This window comes from Hypomesus transpacificus, chromosome 21 (genome assembly GCF_021917145.1).
Source record: "Hypomesus transpacificus isolate Combined female chromosome 21, fHypTra1, whole genome shotgun sequence".
Classification (NCBI taxonomy): domain Eukaryota; kingdom Metazoa; phylum Chordata; class Actinopteri; order Osmeriformes; family Osmeridae; genus Hypomesus; species Hypomesus transpacificus.
In genome coordinates, this window is record NC_061080.1 from 9,377,459 (window position 1) to 9,393,552 (window position 16,094).

Here is a 16,094-nt window from a genome sequence, read left to right on the forward strand (position 1 = left end):
AGCACTAACTATTTGAGGACACTTAAACTCACGCATTAATTATTTTGAGGACACTTAACCTCACGCACTAACTATTTTGAGGACACTTAACCTCAAGCACTAACTATTTTGAGGACACTTAACCTCAAGCACTAACTATTTTGAGGACACTTAACCTCAAGCACTGACTATTTTGAGGACACTTAACCTCAAGCAGTGACTATTTTGAGGACACTTAACCTCAAGCACTAACTATTTTGAGGACACTTAACCTCAAGCATTGACTATTGTAAGGACACTTCACCTCAAGCACTGACTATTTTGAGGACACTTAACCTCAAGCACTAACTATTTTGAGGACACTTAACCTCAAGCACTGACTATTTTGAGGACACTTAACCTCAAGCACTAACTATTTTGAGGACAATTAACCTCAAGCATTGACTATTTTGAGGACACTTAACCTCAAGCACTAACTATTTTGAGGACACTTAACCTCAAGCACTAACTATTTTGAGGACACTTAACCTTAAGCACTGACTATTGTAAGGACACTTAACCTCAAGCACTGACTATTTTGAGGACACTTAACCTCAAGCACTAACTATTTTGAGGACACTTAACCTCAAGCACTAACTATTTTGAGGACACTTAACCTCAAGCACTAACTATTTTGAGGACAATTAACCTCAAGCATTGACTATTTTGAGGACACTTAACCTCAAGCACTAACTAATTTGAGGACACTTAACCTCAAGCACTAACTATTTTGAGGACACTTAACCTCAAGCACTAACTATTTGATGACACTTAAACTCACGCATTAACTATTTTGAGGACACTTAACCTCAAGCACTAACTATTTTGAGGACACTTAACCTCAAGCACTGACTATTGTAATACACTTAACCTAAAGCACTAACTATTTGAGGACACTTAAACTCACACATTAATTATTTTGAGGACACTTAACCTCAAGCACTAACTATTTTGAGGACACTTAACCTCAAGCACTAACTATTTTGAGGACACTTAACCTCAAGCACTAACTATTTTGAGGACACTTAACCTCAAGCACTAACTATTTTGAGGACACTTAACCTCAAGCACTAACTATTTTGAGGACACTTAACCTCAAGCACTGACTATTTTGAGGACACTTAACCTCAAGCACTAACTATTTTGAGGACACTTAACCTCAAGCACTAACTATTTTGAGGACACTTAACCTCAAGCACTAACTATTTGAGGACACTTAACCTCACGCATTAACTATTTTGAGGACACTTAACCTCAAGCACTAACTATTTTGAGGACACTTAACCTCAAGCACTGACTATTGTAAGGACATTTAACCTCAAGCACTGACTATTTTGAAGACACTTAACCTCAAGCACTAACTATTTTGAGGACACTTAACCTCAAGCACTGACTATTTTGAGGACACTTAACCTCAAGCACTAACTAATTTGAGGACAATTAACCTCAAGCATTGACTATTTTGAGGACACTTAACCTCAAGCACTAACTAATTTGAGGACACTTAACCTCAAGCACTAACTATTTTGAGGACACTTAACCTCAAGCACTAACTATTTGAGGACACTTAAACTCACGCATTAACTATTTTGAGGACACTTAACCTCACGCACTAACTATTTTGAGGACACTTAACCTCAAGCACTAACTATTTTGAGGACACTTAACCTCAAGCACTAACTATTTTGAGGACACTTAACTTCAAGCACTAACTATTTTGAGGACACTTAACCTCAAGCACTGACTATTTTTAGGACACTTAACCTCAAGCACTAACTATTTTGAGGACAATTAACCTCAAGCACTGACTATTGTAAGGACACTTAACCTCAAGCACTGACTATTTTGAGGACACTTAACCTCAAGCACTAACTATTTGAGGACACTTAAACTCACGCATTAACTATTTTGAGGACATTTAACCTCACGCACTAACTATTTTGAGGACACTTAACCTCAAGCACTAACTATTTGAGGACACTTAACGTCACGCATTAACTATTTTGAGGACACTTAACCTCAAGCACTAACTATTTTGAGGACACTTAACCTCAAGCACTGACTATTTTGAGGACACTTAACCTCAAGCACTAACTATTTTGAGGACACTTAACCTCAAGCACTAACTATTTGAGGACACTTAAACTCACGCATTAACTATTTTGAGGACACTTAACCTCACGCACTAACTATTTTGAGGACACTTAACCTCAAGCACTAACTATTTTGAGGACACTTAACCTCAAGCACTAACTATTTTGAGGACACTTAACCTCAAGCACTAACTATTTTGAGGACACTTAACCTCAAGCCCTGACTATTTTGAGGACACTTAACCTCAAGCACTGACTATTTTGAGGACACTTAACCTCAAGCACTAACTATTTGAGGACACTTAACCTCACGCATTAACTATTTTGACTCATAAAAACGGTTGATTTCCTACTGTTGGTTTGACTAGGTACGATGAAACATAGTAATTGTCTAAATTTGGTTCCCATTTTCTGAATAGCAGTACTTTGAATTAACAGGTGCCTGTGTCGTCGAAAAAATAGTCTACGTTTTTAACCAATATAAAAATGTAAAACAGCACGGAAAAGGCAGCAAAGTATGATGTGTGTATGACGAAGTGTTTATTCGAATCCAACACAAAGGATTGATTCCAACAAACGTGAGTAGACCCCGGAGTCCGACTGAAACTTTTGTCCGGACACTTGCTTATATATATTTTTCCTCCATTATTTTATGCTATTTTATCATTGGTACATTGCATGTAGTCACAGATTCATGTATGCATTTCACACTTGGTTGGTCCATTGTCACAGACTTTGCATAGCCTGGACTTTCCCTAACTTTCCTCCATCCAGTGCCAACGTGGGGCCTTGCAGCCCAGCTGCACAGGTTATACTGAGTTTAAGGACATAAATCTGTCCCCTGATGTCTGGCGCTTGTAGTTCTCAATATCTGGGCCTTGTAGTCTTTCATGGGAGAGGCCTACACACACACTTCTTTCTGTTGCTCCCTACTTCCACATTTTGGCCTTTATATCTTCTATGTTTTAGTGGTAATACTAATCAGTCAACAGCTTTGCATCTGGTTTTCAGTAATATAGCATATAACAGTAATAAAGGTGATTAAGAGGTTCGTTCTCAATCATATAATCCATAATCATTTCAACTTCATAACTACAGCAGTGTGATGTTTTTTTCCACTACATCTGCTTACCTTTTTTTTAAATATTGAGGCGCCTCTGATGATTATGTCTGCCTCCTCGTACCGGTGTATGGGTCTCTCTCCCGATCCGTCGGTCGGGCCGGAACCCTCTGGACTCCCTCTTTTCAGCATCGTTGTCTAATCCAATATTTAATGATAGTATTCAATGACACAAATCTGTGTTCTAGAAAGAGTTGTCTGGAGTCATAGAGGTCCGATAATATCAGCTTTAATGCAGCAGTTGGAAATCAACAAGTACAGAGCTCTGGGGTTGTCTACGTTTCCCTACCCGCAACAGAGTTTTGGGCTGGTTCACGAAGTCCAACTGACTATCTGTCCCTGCCCCAGCATATATTATACTGTGCAATTGAAACAGAAATATTAAAAGAGGGTTGAGCTTGTTCTCTCGTGCATCAGGGAGTTTGTTCTTCCCCACGCATCCCACCTGCTTGGGTGCTGTCTCAGCCCCCAACGATAATAATACAATAACGATACAAAATACAGCCTGTGTTGATCAGTGACCTATGCACTTTTGTAAAACTCTCTCTTGGAAGTCGCTTTGAGTAAAAGCGTCTGATAAATACATAAATGTAAATATAAATGTCCTACGCTACGACAGGCAGCCACGCACGCTGTCCAAAATGATCTCTTATTTTTTTTATATTCATAACTAAACGTTAAAAGTTCAGGGGGGGACCCTGAGACTCCCCAGCAGATTTCGTCCCCCCCAATGTTGACTACATGGTTACGGCCTTGCTTCAATCACGATACAGTCGCCATACCATGAATTAACCAGCAGACTTCCCTGGTACTTATAACTGAAGTTTCCTCATCCAATGCAGCCAATAATCCCGCTGGCAAAACCACCTTTGTTTTATTGACTTCCGATGTAGCTCACTTAAGTTGTGTTGTGACTTTTGCATGTGTTGTGGCTTTTGCATTAGTGTTGTGACTTTTGCATGTGTTGTGGCTTTTGTATTAGTGTTGTGGGTTTTGCATTTGTGTTGTAGCTTTTGAAAAGCGTTGACACGTCCTGGCCACTGTAGTACTTTTTGTCCTTCGTGACAATGTCTGTCAAATCAGACACTCGCTTTGCAAAATGCAAAGCTCCCTAGTGTGTATTACTTAATGAGTTAAGGTATACATTTGCAATTTTTCACAATTGCTAAAACACTAAAACCCATTCTCTGAATCAAATGTTCAGTGAACTAAACCAAGTTGTCAAATCAGACACTCTTTTGGCAAACTCTAAACACATTCTCATTCACTAAACACATTTTGCACTGTGATGCACTTGTGCTGCAAAATGGTAAACACAAGCGGCAAACAGTAAACACGACTACAACACAGTTGTCATCTGTAAAACACAATGACTAAAAATTGTACACACTTTTTTCTAATGGTGATTTGGGACAATGTAAGCTTTCACCGTGGTGTCTGTACACAAGAATAGTTCAACATCAACCATCATTTTTTACCGTAAATATTTGCCTTCCACCATACAAGCCTTTTCTCCACCCAATTGAAGAGTTTTTCTCTGCGTGGCAGTGGAAGGTCTATGACCGAAACCCATATACCAGAGTAAATCTCCTACAGTCAATGGAATGGGCCTGTGGTGACAGGTGTGGAGTGTTTTACAGTTTTTTACGATTGGATAAACACTAAAATCTAAAGTATTAAACAATGATCAAAACCTTCACTCAAGGAGCAAAACAATGGCTCAGATTTGCACCACTATGAGCACATGTCAACATCACACTTTTTGCGAAACAATACACACAAGTGATTTGCAAAACACTAAACACACTTGTATGCATTAGACACAGAAGTATATCAAGATGTTACTTCCTTGCAATTCCAAAGCACTGACAGTCAAATTACCACACCCATGTGGCAATTGGTTAAACACAGCCATCAGGTGCGCAGACACATGACTGCTTAATTGTAGACACACCAATCAGGTTTAAGCATCATAAATATGCAGCAGGTGAGTTCACCTATTTTCAACCAAAATGGAAGATATCAGAGGGATACATTTTACAGTAGGTTACATGTATTTTGTTCTACATAGCATTGAGGGTCTAGCACGACAAGGAGAATGGGTGCCATATTCAACCAACAGCAAGAAAGACAGATTGTTACTGTAACATGGTTCTGGCTAATAACGCAATAAAGCTCAGAGAAATCCAAGCCAACATTATTGGCGACCATGCCATTTTCCATGATGTCAATCAGGTCTCTCTTTCTACACTGGCACGCATGGAGGTGTGCATTTTTCACTTTAGCACTCTAATGTTGCATACCTTTTTACATGTAAATGTACTGTATACTAAATCTATGCTGAACTACACAATCTTGTCTTTCACTGTATTTTACAGAGTTTTACAGATGGATGCTGAGGCAATCCCTCTGGAATTTATATATATAGATGAGGCGGGTTTAACCTCAGTAAAGTTAGAAGGAGAGACAGAAATATCATTGGCCACAGAGCTATCGTCAATGTCCCGGGGCAATGTGGGGGTAACATCCCCCTTTGTGCTGCCATCACCCAGAATGGGGTCGTCCTCAGTCATGCCAATGGCCCTTATACAGTAACACAGTTCACATCCTTTTTGGACAGATTGCAAAACATCACTGCAGTTAACCACATGCACCAGATGCAATTCACTGTTGTCTGGGACAATGTGTCATTCCACCGCTCTGCTCTGGTCCAGAACTGGTTTCAACACCATCCACAGTTCACAATTCTTTACCTTCCACCATACTCTCTGTTTCTTAACCCAATCGATGAGTTTTTCTTGGCATGGTGGTGGAAGGTATACGATCTCCGGCCCCAGGCTCAGGTACCCCTCATTCAGGACATGGAGAAGACCTGTGACCAAATTGACGCTGCGGCAGTACAAGGATGAATTCAACATTCCAGACGGTTCTTCCCACATTGCTTTGCCAATGAGGATATTGCCTGTGATGTAGATGAAATCCTCTGGCCAGATCCAGCAAGGCGGAGAGATGATGTATGACATTTTCTTATTGTTTTTTTCAGATATTAGTTTTTTCTTCTTTTTTTTAGGTACTGGATACAGTTATATTTGTCCGATAACTTACACAGTATGCAGTTATGAAAACTGAGACCTGTTTTGTTGTTTTTGTTGTGATTTTCCATGTTGACAAATTTAGGTATATGGAGAAAAAATTATTATATTTTCATCAGTCTGCACCATCAGTCTTGTGTACAGGTGAATTTATCGTATAATTGCACTTTCTCGGGGGAGTTCACTTACACTACTCTAATCACTGATAAGTAGAATGGATACAAGTGTTTTAGCCTTGCAACAGCAGTGTGTAACTGGTACAAACAGAATTAAGTCATATGCAACGTGTGTGTTTCATATGGTAACAAAATGTTTTTGTTAAATTAGTGTATCGTTTTTACAAGAGTGTTTCATTTTGCAAAAGATCTGAGGTGTTTTTCTCATTGGGTGTGTGGTTGTGCTAATTGTGTCAGGTGTTTTGAAAAATAAAACAAAACGATCAAAATCGTGCTTAAGCAATCGAGAAAAACTGTAAAGGCTGGATCCAGCAAACCAGAGGGTTTATACCCCGTTTTTCTTTGTTCTTTGTTGACAGTAATAAGTTGTGATAGTTACTGTAATATTTTTAAATCAAATCAGGGGGAGTCAGGTGGCTGAGCGGTAAGGGAATTGGGCTAGTAATCAGAAGGATGCCGGATTGATTCCCGGCCGTGCCAAATGACGTTGTGTCCTTGGGCAAGGTACTTCACCCTACTTTCCTTGGGGGAATGCCCCTGTACTTACTGTAAGTCGCGCTGGATAAGAGCGTCTGCTAAATGACTAAATCAAATGTATAGTATTTGTATATTCCTTTTTACAATTAATGTCACAGAGGGCTTCACATATGCCAATAGAACTGCCCCTTAGCCAACCTCAACCCTCAAGGAAGACAGGGAAAAACTCACTAGAGTGAAAAAAATTGAAGAAACCTTGGAAGGAGCAATTCAGTGAAGGATCCCCTCCTCCACAGACGGTTGGCAAAAGAGGGGTGCAGAACACAGGCTAAACGTAGTCATACATCAGGGGGGTATTCCAGGTAGCGGGTTTAACAAACTCTGAGATTAACCCTGAACTCTGAGTTGAGTTACTCTAACATGGGAAACTCCGAAAATTCGGTTCCAGAAAAGCTGATATTAATTTGTTAACTCAACTCGAAGTACGGCAACTCTGAGTTTAGCGCGTGCATGAATACTACCAAAAGCCAACATCTATGGAGCTCTGATACAAGGATTCACCATGGCAACCAACGACAAAAAACGTTGTCATACTTCACCACACTTTAGATATAAGTTTTTATTTCGTGTTCATGGTCAATCTGAACACATATTCCGGAAAAAAGCTACACGGCTGTAGCAGCGTAGCCTATAGCTACAATTGCCGTGGGAGACAATTGCTGCCAAGTCAATGCATTTACTATTTGAATGCAATAGCCAGTTCTCTCTCCATGTACTTTTATTTACAGGCTTCTTTTGTAATTGTCAGTTACACTGACATTATGAGAATAATGAATATAAAAACGATTTGCACATTCTGACAACAGGGCATGCTGTATACAGTGAGATGTTCATTTAATGGCAGGTGAATTTTGCATGTGGAACAGTGAAATGTAGCTAATGTAATTTCATGTATACCCAGTTACAAGTAAATTAGTTGTACAAACTGCACCTCGTGAAGAAAGTGCCAAAAACTGACCAAGAGATGGTGTAGGCCTACTTAGGGTAAAAGAATAAAGGCTAGTCTCCAAAAAGATTTACTGGAACACCAGTTACGAGAGTATGCATGGTCACAGGTGATGTTAATTGTAGGAACAATAACCTATATGAATATTAATAGTTGAATTTTCTGAATTTCTATTTTGACAAAGACATGGTGTACTTAGGGCAGAAGAATAAAGGCTGATCTTGTAAGGCTATCAACCTGCCCCCACCTCTCATATGGTAAAATATGGAGTTACTGGATGGAGTCTCAACTTGATGGCTCTCACATCTCATTGTGTAACTTACTGTAGCATTGCTAGTCATGTTGATAAGTAAGGGGAGTACAACGGCACTTAGGAATGCTTGGCTAGACCTGTTGCTAGTTTCCTCCAGGATCATAATGACTCTTATTGAGTGACTTGTTGCTCTTGTAGGTTAGTTATAACAAAGTCAAGTCTTGTACTCGCTGTGAAATATTTTACTATTGATTGTTCTTCCACAGGTACAGTCCTACACTTTTTTGTGGTTCATGTTGTTTTAATTTGTAAACTTGTAGAACTGTATGCTCTTATGGGTCTTCCCTTTTGGCACTTGTTTAGTTTTTTCACAATGTATGCTTCATGTTTTGGCTGCTTGGAATGTTTGGGACTACCTCGTTGTTATGATCATTATGATCAGTGACCTATGCTCTTTTGTAAAGCTCTCTCTTGGAAGTCGCTTTGGATAAAAGCGTCTGCTAAATGCATAAATGTCCTCAGCTCTAGCTTGTCTTACTCCTTCTTCCTTACTCTTGCTTTATATCTCTGGTTTACAATAATCACGGTAGAGTAGGCCTAAGAGTTAACCTTCATTGACATCATTCTTTTGCAATATGATAAAAATTGTTTAACATTAAAATGACAATTTTTGCTCTGATTTAACCCAAAATCTAAATGGTAAAATAACTGTAATTCCATTGGTATTGCATTTACATATATGCATTTAGCAGACGCTTTTATCCAAAGCGACTTCCAAGAGAGAGCTTTACAAAAGAGCATAGGTCACTGATCATAACAACTAGGTAGTCCCAAACACGGAGTAACACTGAGTAAGTTACCATGGAAACTTACCAAAAGGTTTCGTTACCTCTCTTTCTGGAACGTGGAACTCGGAGTATGCCTCTTTTCAGGGTTAAACAACTCAGTGTTCACCAAACCCGCTACCTGGAATCCCCCCAGGAATGTGTCAATGGGTGTTGAAATGCCAAAATCCAGTTTTAAAATCCATTTTCATTATTGCTAAATGCATTTACTGAGTATACACAAACGCATTTGTATTTACATGGCCTGGATGCTGTGTTGTTCATTTTTTTTATGTTGTGTCTAATGATTGCTCCACAGTGTTTATATATTGATTTGCTGTGTTTGTGATCTGAAAGCATTGTTTGAGTTTGAGCACAAGTGCAATGGTTTAGGGGAGAGTATGATTTTGCCAGAAGAGTCAGGTTTTAGAAACTGAGTGAACATTTGGTTTTGTGTTTACAGCTGAGAAAATGGTCGACTGTTTCAAGAAATATGTTTTAACAATCGTAAAAACTGTAAACAAATAAAACCTGCACGAATGTTAAATAGTAGTTGGCAGATGAGCAATGCTGCCATCTTAAGGTGGACTGTGTGAGGAGACAGTTCACCAAATTGACAGTGGATCTGCAGTAACCATGTAAATACAGAGGGTAGAGCCAAATTCCACATTAGGAACTAAAGAAAGCCTGGACTTGTTTATCATAAAAATAATGGACTGAGTGAAAAACATACTAACCATGTCCACAAAGCTGCAAACAATTTATTACCTTCACATTTAAAACAGACAGTTTACTCACGGGATATTAAAAAATGTTCAATACAAAACTCATGTTCTATGTACATAAAGCATTAATCACCCACTATTAGGAACGCCCAACTTTCCAAACTGGTCAAGATTCAATAGAATCGCCAAACATTTCTTGAGAGGCATAAGTCATGTAAAGAAAGCCATCATCATCTTTATGGTCTTTGTATACTTGAGCCATGGTGAGAGACATGCTGGCGAGTCCACTGTTGTTGATGAGCAGGTAGAAGGCTTGACTTGGCATCAGACACATCCGATTTCTAAAACAATTAACCAATTGACTTTAAGAATATGGATGCAATGAAAAAAAGCAGACGAGTAAATCTGCTTCTCATTCTGTGAAACAAGGTCATCATGAGTCATGTCGAAGACGTGCGCAGCTGACACAAATCAGCTGATTTGAAACTATGCATTAACGCACGACTTGTCAATGGATAACCTATGGGTCAGAAGGCATAGGCCTATACTGTCCTTCCACAACTAATACCCTTACCTGATAATTGTAACAAATTGTGTCATGGAAAGTTCTTGCGGGACAAGGAATTTCGTTTTATCCAGAGGCGGCAAAAACTTCTCACGTTGATACCTCTCAATTATGACCTGATGAAGAAAAACTTGGATCAAAGCTTGTCGTGCAATCTAAACTCAATTTATTTTAAATGGCATTGAAACTCACCGGAATTTTAGTCGGAAATTTTGATCGGATCCCCGCAACCTCCAGTTTTCTTGTTGCTGTTGACGAAAGAAAACGGATCAGAAACATGCAGATTCATAACACCTTACCCAATGCCAAGAAAAAGTTAATCGAGGAACAACAATCACCAAAGGTTTTCCTCTGCTTAAATGGTTTTTGAGGTGGTGGTCTCTCGAAAGGAGGCATTGTCTTATTCAGCTTTATATTTCTCAATGTGCACTGGGAAGAAAAGTTGACCATGCACGCCTGCCAAAAGAAATTAAATAGTGTGGCTGCAATGACGTATCACCTGATTAACATAGGGTTTGGTCAACGGGGTCTTGACCAATGAATTATCCGCGCCCATGTAGAGCTAAACCCTGTCCATTGAGTTGTAGTTCTGATCGGATATCATCAATCCGTGTGGCATTTGTTAAGCTATTATATTAATTAATATATATCTACATCGACAGATGGATGTATTGATAAGAGTCAAATCTATACAGAAGAAATAGCTATGTGTAAAGGTCAATTTGGCCCAAAAATCCTGCACACATTTTGGAACAGGAGCCAACACTCGATAAAAAGTTTAATGGATTTAGGCCTCATGAAAACGGTTTAACTCCAAATTCCACAATGCTGAGGCTGACAGGGATGTCAACACCACGCGCATTTCTTTCCAATTGGCTTGTCCCTATGTCATTCATTTAAATCAACCAATGAAAAAAGGGATATCTTGGTATGGGCGGGAGTTCAAGTGTACGTCACCAATTGACAGCTAGCTTTCAGATATGAGTGTGCCTGCCCAGTAGAAAGCTCTGGATACCTATTTCCTTCCTTTTCATATTTCTAGGGCGACAGAGAAAACCCATCCGACTGAGCGCAGTCGTGCCAGCTTTCACTGACCCAAGGCACATACCTGGCCTGGCCATGGACGAACAGGCAGGGCCCGGTGTATTTTTTAACAATAATAACAACTCGGGTTTGCCCGGCGCTGGCAAAGTACCACAGTCAGGCGACGTTGGTGGCGGAGAGGCGGCAAGGGCTCAGTACAGTATTCCGGGGATATTGCACTTTCTACAGCACGAATGGGCCCGCTTTGAGGTTGAAAGAGCGCAATGGGAGGTGGAGAGAGCCGAATTGCAGGTAAATAATCATTAAATGTAATGTTAACGGCGCTATGACAGCTCCGCTAAAAGAATGTCGTTTGTGCAAGGAAACATACACGCGCGTTCTGTCGTGAACTACGTTACACTCAGCTGCGTAGTAGTCTAATGTTGGGAGAATTACGTTAAACGATACAGTAGCACTGCGACCAGGAGTTCACAACGTATGCATTCAAGTGTGTAGTCTACTGAAACCTCATTATAAATGTGAGAAATGGGCTTTCCAAATACACCAGCAATTTAAAATAAGCAGTTTGGGGAATGCTCACCTATAAAGGTATATCAATCAAAATAAATCAATAGTTTCCCCTTCAACCAGACCAGCCTTAGATAACCATCCAGAACAGAGCAGCATCAACCCAAGGTGAATACATTCATAGCTGACAACAGCTTTAAGGTAACCCCATGACTTGTGGTGAGTGTGGAATGTTGTGTCTCTAGGTTGTTAACATAGCTTGGCCAGTGAGTTGTTGTGCCAAACTATGCATGAGTGCGTCTAGTCATCTCCCATAGACCAGTGCTAAGTGCATTCTCATGAAATGGCCAGAGGGTTACATAATTTACAGCCAACCTATGTTTTTATGACAGTGGATTCATAAACAGTGCATTCCCTTTCAATGGCCATGCTTATTCCTACTGGAATTAATGATGTATATCTATGTATGGCATTTGCTCTCTTGTTAACTTTAAATATTGGCTTCAATCAGTGTCCGATTTCATTCCCCATGTGTCCAGGCCTAGAGACGAAAGCTAGAAGATGTTTCAACCCCCCCCCCCCCCTCATCCGCCCCTTTTTCCTTTGCTTCATTGCTTCGGACTAGAAGGAGCTCAATGGCAGCAACAAATGTCAATGTGGAATGAGAGCTGCTGTGTTGCCAGTGGTTCAGAAACTATTTCCATATCCAAATGCCTTTGTTATGCAGCTTTACATTTTATGTACTGTCATAGTCACCCTGCATTCCATTAAAGGCTAATCTAATGTGAAAATCGAATTAAAAGGGTAGAATATACAGTCTGATCAGTTTCCGATGAAGCATTGCGTTTCCCTGTAGGAACCAGACCAGGAATAACACCAGCCCTGAGGAAAACTGAAAAGATGTTACTGGGCCTGCATTAGGGGTCTTATAACAACAAGCAGACCTGTGTAGTGCCTGTACCATGAGGGGGATGACTGTGGAGCTCATTTGAATGGCACCTTGATCAAGCACTGTCTGTTACCGACAGGCTTCCCATTAAACCTTTTGCCAACCATTTCCTCTCCCTCAAAAGAATGATGTGTTGTTTCTTATGTTTCTTAGCAGTATCAAATATCCCTCTCAAAACTATCGACCAGCACAGGTCAACTGTTTTCGGTCTTTAAGAGCTTATAACATGACACCAAGATTAAGTTCTGCTTTGATGTGTAAGTGGGATACATGTTCACTGAGAGATTCTGTTGAGTCCCTCTGTGGCCCAAAGGAAGTTTGTCATCACAACTTTGTTTCCTTCCTTCCCTTCCTAACCCTGCACTATAAATATATCATTTAGAGGCCAACAACGCGAGTTGGCAGCAGAATTATAGGAGAAAGAGCTGGAAATGTTCACTAACTTCTTTTTGGAGATCTCCCGTAAAATGTGTGTATTTAATAGTGGTAATAGTGGTGGGCATATATTAATGTTTTTAATCTAGATTAATCTCGCTGTAATCTTGGAATTAATCTAGATTAAAATGGCTCATTTGAATTCTGCCGAAGGTATTCAGAATATGTGTGCTACCCAAATAATGATTAAAAGTAAGTCTTTGAGAATGGGTTTCTCAAGCCAAGTGAGCGAGGAGATTAGTTAGCTTGGCTGATAGAGCTGTGCTGATGTGACGGGTATGTAACAGCTGTAGCCACGCTCCGTCACGACACGGCTCGTTCGCCACTCGCCAAGCGTGACCACTACCAACTACACCAAAGAAAAGCTAGCTCTTCGTTGACGCTGGTGGCCTGTTACATACCTGAGGAGCGAGTTTCACGGTTCTAAATCCGTTACACTGACGGGCTTGCCTCGGTTGGACTCAAACATAGTAGTTTGACGACGACTCTTCCCCTACGCTACATCAGTGCTTGGCCCGGCATCTTCCGCATTAGCTAAGGGATGCTTTGCGCTTTGGTGGTATTTGAGACTGGAAGATAAAACTAATTCCGCATCGCACAAGATGCAAACAACCTTAGTCTTGTCGAGGTTTCCATTGGGAAGCGTCTTAAAAATACATTTTCCCTAAAGCAAACCCGGCGGCTTCATAGCTGCATCCATGTTAGCACGTCACGTTTGATGTGGTCATTTCATACACAAGGCATACACTCAGGTTTGAAGACTATTTCTCACCCTCCGTCCGTCCGTCATCTGCCGCTTGTCCGGGGATCGGGTCGCGGGGGCAGCGACCTAAGCAGGGAGGCCCAGACTTCCCTCCCCCCGGCCACTTCCGCCAGCTCTTCCTGGGGGACCCCAAGGCGTTCCCAGGCCAGCCGAGAGACATAGTCCCTCCAGCGTGTCCTGGGTCTTCCCCGGGGCCTCTTCCCAGTGGGACGTGCCCGGAACACCTCACCAGGGAGGCGTCCAGGAGGCATCCTAATCAGATGCCTGAGCCACCTCAGCTGGCTCCTCTCGACGCGGAGGAGCAGCGGTTCTACTCTGAGCCCCTCCCGGATGACCGAGCTTCTCACCCTATCTCTAAGGGAGAGCCCGGACACCCTGCGGAGAAAGCTCATTTCGGCCGCTTGTATTCGCGATCTCGTTCTTTCGGTCACTACCCATAGTTCGTGACCATAGGTGAGGGTAGGAACGTAGATCGACTGGTAAATAGAGAGCTTCGCCTTTCGACTCAGCTCCTTCTTCACCACGACGGACCGATGCAGAGCCCGCATCACTTCTTTCTCATAATTTCTCACCCTCTACAGTGCAATTCGGCTAGGTATACATCTGCGCTAAAATATCAAGGTGAAAGTCATCATAGCTTGCGTAGTTGATACCCAGCTCCGAACCCAACTTTGAGAAACGGCAATATTTTTTTTATTGCCCGATAAGAGTCTCACGTTAACGCAGCATGTTAACGCCGATAACGGCCCACCACTAGTATTTAAATTTTTATGTCACTTTATAGTGCTGTGTTTCTGCTTATACAGGTTCCCTGACCTGGCTCACTAAGCTGCCATTTCAGTTTCTAGAGATTTCAGCTCCTCAGACAGTGGTCTTCTAATCCTCCTGTTCCTGATTTGGAGCATCCCCAGGATCTTCAATCTCTTGCAGTTCCCCAAAAGCAGGCTTTGGGGATTGAGTCATTGCTTGCCTCTTTTTGATTTTGAACACAGCCCTGAGCTTTTCACAGGAATAGACTCTGGATTGTGACTGCCCTCGATTCCGAGCAACCACCTGGAAATGGCCTAGAAGGCGTGGGATTGAGCCTGTCAGGCGTTCCAGACAAAAGTTCTGGAAATGCTGCTCATTTTGGGTGGATTTGTGTATCCCCACACTTTTCTGGCCCATTTTATCTTTAATTTATGAGTGCATTCCAACGTCTTCCACTGACCGTCGTGCTATGCTTTCTGAGCAAATGGAGTGTGAGTCCATAGTTTCTGTACTGTACAGTTGGAGTGATGAAAAGCCATTTGGTTTACTGTAGTTTTAGTGTAGGACCTCATGAGTAAGCCTGTCTGGTATAATAATCAGCCTCCCACCTGACTAGCCCTCCACATTTACACCGTTTGTTGTACAGGTGATTAAAATTTGAATTACTGGAAGGATCTTTCTGGATGGGCAGAGGCAAGGACATAACTTGAGTTGTTAGACTGTGGGCCCACTATGTCAGGCCCAGTCAGTGTCATTTTAATGTCTACTATGCTTCAGCCTAGATGAAGAGGAACTGCTATAATGGAGACTTCATTGTCACATCCTGTAACTATATATCCCTAGCTATTATCTTGACATTCAATAATCCCCCATCCCCCCCCCCCCCCCCCCACTTGACACAGTTCCTATTGTAATCAGCAAATGCTAGTTCCCCTTCATTAGAGAAACTGCAGTATGAAAAAAAAATTCTGGTCCAAGTCCAAAGCTCTGAAAATAAACAGGTGAAACTGGTTCAGGCAGGAGACTCCGAAGTGCACTTGCGTCAGTCAGCAATATAACTGTCATACTACACACATCCTATCATCCTCATAAGTGTTAAAAGGGTGGTCTATTCAAGACCAGGAATTCTCATACTCTTGACATTTCCGTTAAGTGCGTTCCAAATGCTCCTGATCTTAGTTGTGATATATAAGCTCTCTGCCTCTTATATCAAGTTGGGTTTGTCGTTAAGAGAGCTGTCACAAAGCAGAACCCTACAGCCATGAGGATATGTCTGGACACTCATAACATCAACGCT

General features: G+C 41.3%; 2 protein-coding genes across 4 annotated transcripts in view; one reads left to right on the forward strand and one right to left on the reverse strand.

Annotated features, from left to right (window-relative positions):
• Nucleotides 1-9,790: 9,790 nt before the first annotated feature.
• On the reverse strand, nt 9,791-10,823 carry map1lc3c (microtubule-associated protein 1 light chain 3 gamma). Its single transcript, XM_047044321.1, has 4 exons — nt 10,688-10,823; nt 10,542-10,597; nt 10,359-10,465; nt 9,791-10,125 (listed from the first exon to the last, which is right to left on the reverse strand). Exons 1-4 carry the CDS (start codon nt 10,797-10,799, stop codon nt 9,951-9,953), a joined length of 450 nt encoding a protein of 149 aa, XP_046900277.1. The 5' UTR covers nt 10,800-10,823; the 3' UTR covers nt 9,791-9,950.
• A 508-nt stretch (nt 10,824-11,331) lies between these two features.
• Nucleotides 11,332-16,094, forward strand: part of strn (striatin, calmodulin binding protein) — an 85,116-nt gene continuing 80,353 nt past the window's right edge. For 2 of the 3 annotated variants that reach the window (XM_047044317.1, XM_047044318.1), the window contains exon 1: nt 11,332-11,684. In XM_047044317.1, the coding sequence (XP_046900273.1) occupies nt 11,469-11,684 (216 nt within the window). In that variant the 5' untranslated portion in view covers nt 11,332-11,468. The remainder of the gene's footprint in view (nt 11,685-16,094) is intronic. The other variant, XM_047044319.1, reaches the window with a different exon arrangement.

Bases quoted from the DNA above. Each gene is read 5' to 3' on its own strand.
- map1lc3c (XM_047044321.1), bottom strand. From the start codon at position 10,799: ATGGTCAACTTTTCTTCCCAGTGCACATTGAGAAATATAAAGCTGAAT. The intron at 10,598-10,687 runs GTGATTGTTGTT...TTTCGTCAACAG, and splicing joins TAAGCAGAGGAAAACCTTTG to CAACAAGAAAACTGGAGGTT. The intron at 10,126-10,358 runs GTAAGGGTATTA...TAATTGTTTTAG, and splicing joins CAATTTGTTACAATTATCAG to AAATCGGATGTGTCTGATGC.